This window comes from Labrus mixtus, chromosome 19 (genome assembly GCF_963584025.1).
Source record: "Labrus mixtus chromosome 19, fLabMix1.1, whole genome shotgun sequence".
In the NCBI taxonomy this organism is placed as follows: domain Eukaryota; kingdom Metazoa; phylum Chordata; class Actinopteri; order Labriformes; family Labridae; genus Labrus; species Labrus mixtus.
In genome coordinates, this window is record NC_083630.1 from 10296517 (window position 1) to 10308652 (window position 12136).

Consider the following 12136-nt stretch of genomic DNA (forward strand, 5'->3'; position numbering starts at 1 on the left):
TATCCTAGTTCCTAAACCCGGCGCAGTTCTGGCAGATGGCTCTGCATCAAGAGTCTGCTTCTGCTCGAGGTTTCTGCCTCTTTTTTCTTTGCCTCTGTAACTTTGCTAAGTATTGCTTGGTGCTCATGATGGTTTAATGTTGGGTCTTTGTAGATAATATAACAATGAGTAAGCTCTTTAACATTCTCTTTTTTGGAAGTGTCTTGAGATAAAAAAAAAAAAGAAAAAGTATGAATTGGCGCTATCCAAAGTTTGACTGATAGTTTGTAGTTACTCACCAAATCTTGATTTTAGGACAAGATAATATACAACATGAAACAGTAAGCTTCAGCTTTTGCCTTTTTTGGTTGAAAAAAAAGACAAATTTGTTATCTGCGATTGGGTCCACATCCTTTATGTCTTTAATGAAATATGACAAATACCACTTCAGATATGGTCGCTTCCTTACGTAGAGGCACGTGTATAAAAATACAATCAGTTTTTGTACAGGGTAACCAGGTCATAACAATCTGCAAATAGATTAAAACATGCAATTCCAGCATCTTCATCATTTTGAAATTAAATAAAAAGGCAATGTTTAAAAACTAAGCTATACATTAAACCCATGAGAAAACGGTGATTTGTGACAATTATCAGTTTAAAGGAAGAATGTGCGACTTTTTGATCCAGTAGATGTCGCCCTTGAGCACCAGCATTAAACCAAAACAAACTGCTGTTTGGGGACACCTCCACAATTCTGAAGCCTCCTCTCTCTCCAACCCCTCTCCCCTCGCGTTCACACGAAGGAGTTATCGATCAGAACGCACCATAATGAAGCACCGTTAAGCACAAGCACGCACACACAGCGGACAAAATTGTCCTTTCCTTGAGATGATTGCCTGTTTCCTGCATTGTTGTGTTAGCAGGCTAATGTTAGCACACTTTGGTTAACTCATAGCTTCATATTGCACATAAATTGACATGAAGCGACCGAGATCTAAAGACAATTATTAACATCCAATTAATCAGTGAATGTTATTCTTCTTTTCTCTCGTCCTTGACTAAAACAGCTTTATACGCTAGGCCGTCCCGTCCATCTAAACATCATGTAAACACGACTCACAGTACAGCTGGCTGGACTCGCGCTTCTCACTCAATGTAGACAGTCATGACTCAGAGACATTTACACAGGATATACATGATTTCTGCTGTGTTTATTTGTAAAATGTTGCACATTCTTCCTTCAAGAAAGCCTTCTGAGAATGTTCTGTCGTAAAGAGATTTTACATTTCAATACAATTTCATTGAATTGAGTGTGATTCTATTTGCACATTCTATCTGCCATTTTTAATCACTTTGAGTTGGTTTTTGGTCAATCATTACTTACCCATGCAGGGTATCAAAGGGGTCCCACACATGCTGCAGATGTTACTTGGTCTGTTGCCACAGGGCATCTATAATCTGTAATTTCACTGAACCTACCAACACAGCTGCATGAAAGGCATGCTGGCTGTTACACCAAAGTCATGCTCCAATATATCTTATGGTAACATTTCATGCATGATATCTTTATTTAGTCGTAAATAATAATGTCATACCATGGCAATGTAGCATTGAAGCCCCTTAATAAATCTTGCTGTGACTTAAAACTTCTTAAATGGTCTTAATTGTACAGCTTTCAAAATAGATCAAGTGAGGTACAGGTGTTTGATGAAAAAAAAGGCAATTATACTCTTTCATACAAAAACAGTAAAGCATGTTCACACTGAAGTCAGTTACACTGTAGTACATCAGACGTGTGTGTGCGTGCATCCACACTCTATCTTTGTAGTGTCCCATTTTGTGGTGAAGCTATATCCACAATTTGTGAAGGCTGGCCCTGACACTCCCACCACTCCCTCTGCCAACGCGAGGGAGGACTGTCACTACCAAGTCAGGGCTTCACTCTCTTCACTTTCTCCTCAAAGTGGCATTCATCACTGCGTCCTGCAGCTGACACCGAAAGGTAAGGCCGTCATGCTTGCAAGTGTTGTCTAAGAGTTTTTTTTACAGCACCTTTTTCCTCATGATAAATCTGTAATGAGTGCTGCTAGCTACCTGATTCGACTGAGCTCAAACTTTAGGATGTAAACTAATCAAAGTGAAAGTGATGTTTGCCTTACAGAGACGATATATCACAGATGGAAATGAGTGTTTTTAAGAGACTATAGTAAGTGATCCCTGCTTTCAGCTGTGTTTGTTGGTTAGTTGGGTAGCTGTTTTTTTTCTGTTTCACAATGAACTTGTAGCTGTTTATAATGTCTACATGTATCTTTATTGTTACTTTTGTATCCTTGTCTAAACTTGATGTAACCGTGGCATGTGTTTGGTTTGGCCACAAGTGACCAGCCATCAGGACAATGAGAAGACAAGCTAAATATACAGTGTAACTGCATACAAGCACCTCTGTGATTATGGGTCAGCGAGGTCTCCTCTGCCTCAGCACATCATGGCACAATTCTCTCTGTCTCTCTGTCTCTCTCTCTTTCTGTGTACGTCTGTTGGCATTTTAAAGTTATGTTGTTAACTATAGGTCCGTCGCCTGAAATAACTTTTTTCCTCAATCCTATTTACTGTACACACAAATAGTGAACGAGCTGGAAGTGATGGAGAATGTGTGTGTGATGATGTGCAGGGTCGTCAGTTGATCATTCTTAGTTTGGGACATGAGGATGTATCACACAAAGATCATAACACTGCGAAATGTCGGGGAAGTATTGAAAAGGATCTCTCGGTAACACTTTATAATAACCATCATCAATAAAGGGTAAATAGATAGTTAATTTACCCTACTGTTAACAAACTATGAAATGATAGTTAATAATGTTTACTAATGATTTGTAGAGCTATAATTTATGTTATGTTAACAGTTTATTATAACATTTTATACACTTTATAAAGTGTTAATGTTTACCAAACGATTTGTAAACCTTTAAGAGATTGTTTATGAAATATCTAGAAACATTACAGAGATATATGGACCAGATATTTGTAACATTTTGTTAATGCCAGTATTTGGTTTGTAAAGTGTCTATTAACATTATCTGGATGGCTATTATAAAGTTGAAACTGACAATTGTAATGGCAGTTAATTAATACTTTATAAAGCATCTATAAACATTCGTTAGATAGTTAATTAATACTTTATCAGTGGTTAATAATTGGTATCTAATCATCTATCAACCTTAAGTGTTTAATGACAGATAAAGTACTTGCATGGTTATTTCTTCTCTAAATGCAACTTATTCTCTAAATACATTAAAGCAGGGTTATGTATAGATGTATAGAAGTCATGACTATATATTCCAATGCAAGAAGAAAAAGTTAATTTCTGAAGCAATAAAAAAATATTTCAAATAGTGGTCAATCTTTCTTTGACTGGAATGAACAGTAGTTCCTGGTGGCTTATGTTGGTTATTGTAAGTACACCTAAGATAAAACTCAGTCCTCGTTATGTTATCCTGTGGTTTAATCAAACAGTGTTCCCTACACAAACCATGATTCAATGCAATTTCAGATCCCTTTTTCTTCTTCTTTTTTTAAGAGAAAGCTACTGAAACGAACAGGCTGAGTAATGATTTTTTGAAATTATTTTTTTTTAACTGTCCACACCAAATATAAGACATTGGTCACTCACTGGTGCAGCTGCTTCATATGACCCATATTTACATTAGTTGGGTGTGGACCTCTGGTGGTCATAGTAATTATTACAAAAGAAAAGCCAAAAATCAGGCCTCTTAGTTGAATAGAGAGATGAATCATTACCCATACCTCCAGGGTAAAACAGTCCTGTGTGAAGCTTAATGTCACTGTTGGCTTTTTTAAGTTTCTTGGCCAAAGAGAAATACCTTCCTAACTGAATCCCTGTGTTGCCCCGTTTAAATAAAAGTGTTACAATTTTGTAATGTCATCACTTTTGTGTTGCCAGGTCGCCTACAACACCTTTGTACAAAAATGATTTTTTTCCCCCTGTTAGGGTGATAAAAACACATGATATGTGTTTGTATGAGTTTAAGGACATACTGAATTATTTTCCCATAAACCTGTTATGTCAGTGCTTCACGACTGAATGATACAGCCTGTATTTAAACCGAATCAATTGTTTGTTTATGAGTTGAGTTTCTGTCCAAGTCAAGTTAACAGAAAGTCAATGGAACCGACAAAAGAAAAAATGAATGAAGGCATGTCCATTCACAACCATTAGATACCCATGTCAAATATTAGATATTGGACACTCTAAAGTGTCCTTAACAATATAGCGGAAGAAGAGGAGGCCGTAAGATGATGTCATTAAAAAAGAGAGATGAATGAATATTAAAGGAGCAATATGTAGCTCTGACATGTAGAATTTAAAACGGGTACTGCAGGCTAAATTCAAAACAATCGAGAGAGCTGTCTCCCCCCGCCCTCTCTTCCCTAGAGTCGATGCTCACGCGGGCTGCCATGTCATGGATACTGAAGCTTCAGTGTTTAGCCAGCTCTGCATCAGTCTTGAAACCTTTCTGCGTTCTGACCTCTCTCCATTTTTCAAAATGATCTCCAATGCTGATCCTAGTTTGAGCACGTTTCTGCTCGTGGAGCTTCTTAGAAACATGCAGAGGCCTATTATGTCGGGTAGAATCACTTCTATCTGAAACAGTTTGCTTGCCCGCTTCCATTGTTGCAACACCTGTTGGTTTGTCGTTTGTCTGGCAACTGGCACTTCAACATTGCATGTTTCCTTCATGTCTGATGATATAGTAAGGTTGTTTTTGTTTTTAGATATCTTACATATTGGACCTTTAACCATGCGAAAAAAGTGGAAAACATGATGAAAGTTTTTCAGAAAGTTTTCATCTTTCAGTGATGAGTGATGTTAAAGTCACGATGGCTGTACACCATAATGAATTCAGTAAGTTTGTTCCCTCAGCACTCACCACAAACCAACTCATCCACCTGAGACAGGCGCAGCAATAATCACATCTCAGCTGCTCTTTTAATGCAGGCTATTTGATTGTTCAAGTTAGAAATAAACACTCAAGCAACAGATTTTGAACGGCCTCATACTGCCTTCTGGGTAGAAATCAGTTCATGTAATTTCACTTCAGAATATATATTTCTGGATGCATACTAATTAGAGATAGGACCGATCAGATCTGATATCGGTATCGGTTCGCATATTGACGTAATTTACAGATCGGATATCGGACTGACGGTGCCGATCCATGTCACTGATCAAGAAAGATGGTCGGGCACTTTAAACATTCTCAACTCGTACCGCCTTCACTCTGAAGACATTCAGACTGAACTGTAGGAAGCGCTCACAATTCGTCTCCACGACGACGTTCAGACGAGTTGGAAAAGCTCCTTCTATAATTCTGACACTTCAGTTTAAAACATTTAATTTGAAAACCGTACAATTGTGGCTGCTTCCTGTGTGTATGTGAAACCAGCACAATGCAATGTAATGCCGGGTTTACAACAGCTTTGTGTAGCCTCACACATACTAGCAACAATAACACTATACGTTATGAATCATGATAATATAAATATCAGAATCAGTATCGGTACATACATATGTAATGCAGTCAGATCAGAAGTGAAAAAAAGTGGATCGGTGCATCTCTAATACAAATTCATCACTGATTAACCATCTCACATTCATTTATTTTTGGTTTAAGCATTACATCATAAGAGCACACTGAAAGAATCTGCACTGACTATGCAATTAAAATAAACATGCACAAGTACAGAAAACAAGTTCACAAATGCATAACATCAACATTTCAGAGTCAGTCTGTTTATTTGAACTCCTGGGGAATAATAATATCCTGCCAGACCCCACATATGTCACAACTTTTTTGCAATGGTAAAACAATATTCTGTGTCACCAGTCAGTCAGAGACATAGTGGATCTTTATCATCAATGAGGAATAAATGTCCTCCCTGCTCCGTTTCCTAAACCTGCCAAAGGCGCTGAGCAATTCCAGCATCTGCGCACAAGGAATGTTCTGTGATACTGAAGCCAGCGGAGACGGTTGATGTGGTCGGTTCACTGCACTTCTGGTTTTCCAAATGTAGAGTGAGGTTTGGAGGAATTCAGGTTCACTGCCCACCTATCCACACTGTGTCTGTAATGACTAACGTGCTTTAAAATCATAGAGCGATGTATAGACGGATCTAAGGAAGGGGGAAAAATTGGAGTGTCTCTTTTCAGGATCCTGGTAGAAACACTTTTAGAAAACAGTGAAACATTTAAATACATGTCCAGTGGAATGCTGTCTCAGTGTTATTTATCTTAGCCTTACAGAATTAGCTTAAACTCCAGGGCCCGTATTAAAAAAAATTCTGAGAATCCAAAGCTTAACCAGTCCAGTTTCTTTTGGTTCAGGCTTCCAATTGACCATGGCCTGGATGACTGTGAACCTACACAAACATTCTAACTAACTAACTTAGTTTAAAAAAATCATAGCAAGGATTTTAGCGAGTGGATTTAGGAACATCCTCAGAGCAACTCTGAGCGAGGAAGGGACAGAAACTTTTATCTTAGTGAGGAGGCGGGGTTGACCCCGTTGCTGGGTATGACACATTTTTTCAGAAGCTGTGATTGGTTAATCCAACAAAATGGAGAAAAAAAAGTAAATCACAGAATCCAGTCAGACATTGTGTAATTATAAACTCTATGAAATTAACATCTCTGTGTGATAATTTGTTAGACGTACTTTAAAAGTATAACGCCTACAAGATGTTTGAAATCACACGCCCACTTGTGCAGGAGCTTCTTCTTCTGAAGGGCCTTAAGCAGTGATTGGATGCACCTGTGGATCATGTCTCACTTTGCACAGAAAAAATGTCTGTGTGAATCATTTTTGTCTGTTCAGAAAACTATGATTCAATAATATTCTGCATGTAGTGTTTGGAGAACAGGTCTTCCTTGTATTTATTTGACCTTTTTTATTTTATTGTTTACATCTTTTTTTTTTAAAGATTTATTTTTGGGCATTTTGTGCCTTGTAGAGATAGGATAGTGGATAGAGTCAGAAATCAGGGAGAAAGAAAGTAGGAAATGATGCACATCCTTAGTAGGAAAAAAAACTACGTCAATGCGCTGTTTTTGAAAATTGCATTGTTGTACTAATGTTTATTGATAATGCATTGACCGTCATAACGTCACATATTTCTTTTGTAATGTTTGACATCAATGCATGAATGTATTATGATCACATCAAAATAAATATATATATTTTTTGGTTACCAATTTGTGTTAGGGTCTGACTTGATTGATTCAGGACCATAGAGGCAATCTGATAATAAAAACGTTATCTTTCTAAGACAGGTTTCTATTATAATTTAATACAAATTTGAATCTAATTTTTCTAGACAATTGGTGAAAGTAAATGGAAACTAACTTCCATTTTCCTTCACTAATATATTGTGAATATTTTAGGTTCAGCTCATTTTCAGCTCATGGAGCTTCCATTCCACATCGCACACCCATGGTGTAACACATCTGGCAACACAGGATGAAACAGTTTTGTGTCAGTGCCTTTTGAAACCAATGCAAAATCACAATTACACAAATGTTTCCTGATCTGCTACTGTTATGGTAAAGGTTTGGTTAGGTTTGTACACAAAAAGTTCAAGGCTAGGAAATGCTGTGTTCACAGTTAAAAGAAGCCCATGTTGACTGTGAAATGATTGGTTTGCCTCACAAATCAAAGAGACACATATGGTCCACCAATACAGCAATCCATATCTAAATTACATATCTGTATCCTTTAAATGTGTAGCTTGTGTCCAATCATTGAAAAGTTCCTGAAGTCCATTTATTTCTAACATAAGTGAGAACATCTTAAGAATGCTGCACGCTAGACGATTTCAAAGACATGCGGACAGTTTCAACCAAATTATAATATATTAATCCTCTGAATGCACACACTAGAGCATCGCAAAGATTGACATATCTTCAAAGACACAAAGTGAGGGACTGGCTTATGTCTAAGAAGCCAGTTTGCACATTCTATTTGAAAGATGTACGGTGTGTAAGATGCCCATATTTGGTTTATTTTACAAACTGTAAGTAAAATAATCTAGATCCGGATCTCTGTTGCAGTTACCTACCTTTCAAAAACCTCACTTTCTCCAAATGAAAACCAAAAGAGGCCCAAACAGTCAACATGTGTGACCCAAGTCTTTGACCGCATACACATTTAGCCTCGTGGGGCTTACAGTTCGCCCACTTCAAGCCAATGGCCCACTTGTTACCCATGTGGAGCTTATATGAGATACACATGTGCACACTGATCTGATACTAAACACGCTGTGATGCATTTATTCAGTTTACTACTTCATGTTGAACATTCATCTGTCATCTTCTAAGTTCATTACACACTGTATTCCAGAAGTTAAAAGGTCCTTTTAAAGCAAGACAGACAAATAAAAAAAGAAAGAGGGTATACGTTAAAGGAGCTGGGAGGAGACTTTGAGAAAGAAAAGATGTGGTAGCTGTTCTCTCTATAGCTCACTGATCCTCCCCCGTCTTTAAGCCTCTGCCAGCATACTGCAGCCTGCTCCTCCATGTTTATGTTTCACTTTTCCCATCCCGGCATAGAGCTCACGTTGTTATTTTCTCCAGCCCAGCCTTGTGGTCGGTGGAACCGTGTTTGCGCTGCAAACTGAACACAGGGAGCACTCCGCAGAAAACACAGCAGCAGACTGATGTCGCATGGCACAACATGAAGACTCACTAAAACATTTTACAGGAAAAAGGAGGCGGGAAGAGGAACAGTGGAGAGGAGAAGAGAAATGTGGTGATTTCATGAGGCAGTCAGACGTCATTTCAAACTCTATATCATATCATGTGCCAACTTAATATTACAAGATTCCATGACCTATTGGAAGAGGCTCTTATTATGAACACTCATACATATATTTGAACTGTTTCTGTTTTGATGTGTGTATTCATTTGTGAAAGGGAGTAAAAAGTCTCAGGACTTCAGATATTTTTACAAACTGTGTAAAATGGTGTCACACTTGCACAAAACTCCTGAAAATGTCCTGATTTTTATTTAGGGACAGCTGCATGTATGATTGCAATTGTCCAGATTTCTCACCTTGACTTTTCCTGACTGCCCCCTGAGCGGCTGTGGCTCAGTTGGTCGTCGCCTCTCAACCTAAAGGTCAAGGGTTCGATCCCCAGCCGGGCAACTTGTCCAATGTGTCCTTGGGCAAGACACTTAACCCCGAATTTCTCCCGCTGCTTCGGTGGTGTGTGAATGGGATTACTTCTGATGGATGATACTACATAGCGACCACTACCATCAGTGTGTGAATGTGTAGGTGTGACATGCAGTGTAAAAGCGCTTTGAGTAGTTGGAGGACTAGAAAAGCACTATATGAGCTCAAGTCAATTGACAATGTCACTCTGTTGCGATCATTGTGTATGTAATGAAGCTCACCAGTATGTTAATTTTCACCCCTTCATTTGTACAGTGAACATGTATTTTACATAAATCTAAAGGGAAAAATTGTCTTTAGAGCAGCAGATTTTGCTCTGACTGCCGTCTTGGATATTTGTTTATAAATGCTGCATCCTTCTTACGTCATGTCTTGCATCCTGTGACAGCCCCATAAGTCAGGGAAAACAGAAAGTTGAGTCAAAATACCTTTTTGACCTCTCTAAAATGCTGCATTACTGAAAGTATAGGGACTGTGTCAAGGTCTTGTTAATTCATCCGTAGTGGAAAGACTCCCTGGCCACCTTTAAGGATGTTATGTAATGATATTTTGAGCTTTTTGCCCTGAGGTTGGCTAATGAGTATCAAGGTAAAAAAGTTTAAGCCCATGGGGACCCTGGCCTGAATACACTGGTTTAATGGCAAACTTAGATTGTGGTATTTTTTGGCTGGACAAAAAGGCCAGAGTGTTACATTCCACATTATAGTTATTCAGGTCAAGTCAGTTGGAAATTTCCGCCTGGTAGGTGCTTGGGGAAGAATCAGAAGGCAAAATAAATGCACTGTTCTCATCTCACCTTGTTGTTTTCCTACACTTGTAGTTAGGTGGGACTGGAAAGAGGAGGCCAACTCTCTGACAGAACCATGTTGCTGTGGTCAATATGGAGTGCATTATTGCTACTGAACTCGCTGGAGGGTGCCGAGGAGGACGACCTCCGAGCAGGTAGGGACTTTATGTAGAGCAAGCAGCAACACTTAAAACACAAGTAAGATTATTTGGGAGTCTATTTTAACAGAATGAAAATTACAAGCATTACATTCTGAGGTCTTGAGTCTGAAATCCAATGGAATGTGTACATTTTTAGTATTTGAAACGTGTCTCTGTGTTCACTCTGTGCTTGTGTGTCCTTACGAGTGTGTATCTTTGTGCAGGATGCAGCACAGCTGTAAATGACCTGGTCTATATTGTTGATGGCTCATGGAGTGTTGGATCCGCTGACTTCGAAACAGCCAAACAGTGGCTTATAAACATAACCAGCCAATTTGACATCAGTTCCTACTACACACAGGTAATGAATACTACATAAAAGCTGACTGAATATGCTGAATTAACTTGTTGAGTTTGAACTTTATCATTTAGCAGCAGTTCATTGCCATTTGTATTACAGTTAGCTGATTATATTCACCTGTGAGACGTCTGTCTCCATGGATCTATTCCTATTTAAAATGCAACCATTCTAAGATTTTCTGAGGCGCATTAGTGTTTTTGATGTTCTTTGTAGGTGGCTGTGATCCAGTACAGTGACACTCCTCGTCTGGAGATTCCTCTGGGGTTACATCAGAGTGGAGCAGAGCTCATCCAGGCCATACAGAGCATCACCTACCTGGGAGGAAACACACAGGCAGGACAACATTTTTGTCATTATGAGAACAAAAGATGAAAGGGTTATTTTTCATATTAAATGAGTTGAACTTATTTAACTTAAAGGAGACATATTACAAAAAAAACAACAACACTTTTATAGTGTTTTAGAACATATATTTGGGTAACATGAGTGTCTACTGACCCACAAAATGTGTAATAAACCCATCCAGTTCTTTGTTTGTGGTTGTTACAGTTGGAGTCTGGTAAAAAAAAAAATATATACATTGTTACATTGTTCACTAACACAACAACTTGAATCCTGATGTATTTGTGTGACATTCAGCACTTTGAATGCTGACTATGGTGGTGTAAGAATAAAACAGATGTTACCCCCAAGATTTACGACAAACAGTCCCGTTTGTCCCATAAAATGTTCACTACTGAGCCAAAAACACAAAGCTATAAAGGCTGAGGCTGGTCATAAAGAGTGAGCTGCCTTCTGACAGGCCCAAGGGTGCAAACATTTACCAAACACAGGTGTATCTGCAGCAATATGACCACACTGCAACACCACAAGCACAGACTTGGTAGATAAACAAGTGAGATTTGGTTGCTTGTAACACATGCTCTCGTCACAGAGATACTTTTCATCCCTTTATAATCTACGTATTGCCATTTTCTTTCGTTGTAATCTGCTGCAATACTCAAAATTTTCCACAAGAATTGATGAATTCAGGTCTGATCAGTTTACACCATTCCTCACAGCGCGATGGCTTGTCCATTCACTCCACCAGGTGATCACTGTTTTCTGACTGTTTTGCAGACCGGCAGGGCCATCAGGTTTGCTGGGGACCACGTCTTCTCCTCCTCACAAAGAGCCAGCCAGGTCAAGCACCGCATTGCTGTGGTGGTGACTGATGGCAAATCCCAGGATGACGTGGTAAATGTCACTGTTTTTGTGTTTAAGTGCAAAAGTGAGTGAAACAAGTTCTTTTGGTCGGACCTTGTTCATTGCATCAAGGGGCCTTGCATCTTTTAAGGGCTAAATGGAAAATTTTAAACCATGGGTGGCTCATCTTCACCATTAACAGCCTATTTTTCTGTAGGTGGATATCAGTATGGAGGCACGGGCTCAGGGCATTAAAATATTCGCTGTTGGAGTGGGCAGTGAGATCACCACCTCAGAGCTGATTACCATCGCTAATAAACCATCTTCTACCTATGTCCTGTATGCTGAAGATTACACCACCATTGACCGTATCCGAGACTCCATGGAGCAAAAGCTCTGTGAAGGTACAGAACCAGGTTTATTTGTTTT

The 12136-nt window shown here is 38.9% G+C and overlaps 1 protein-coding gene across 1 annotated transcript in view; it reads left to right on the forward strand.

Moving 5' to 3' along the window:
- The first annotated feature begins 1929 nt into the window (after nt 1-1929).
- Nucleotides 1930-12136, forward strand: part of LOC132994636 (collagen alpha-1(XXI) chain-like) — a 72392-nt gene continuing 62185 nt past the window's right edge. Inside the window, exons 1-6 of the mRNA XM_061065122.1 lie at nt 1930-1984; nt 10055-10176; nt 10386-10522; nt 10736-10855; nt 11642-11758; nt 11925-12111. Of these exons, the coding sequence (XP_060921105.1) occupies nt 10098-10176; nt 10386-10522; nt 10736-10855; nt 11642-11758; nt 11925-12111 (640 nt within the window). The 5' untranslated portion in view covers nt 1930-1984; nt 10055-10097. The remainder of the gene's footprint in view (nt 1985-10054; nt 10177-10385; nt 10523-10735; nt 10856-11641; nt 11759-11924; nt 12112-12136) is intronic.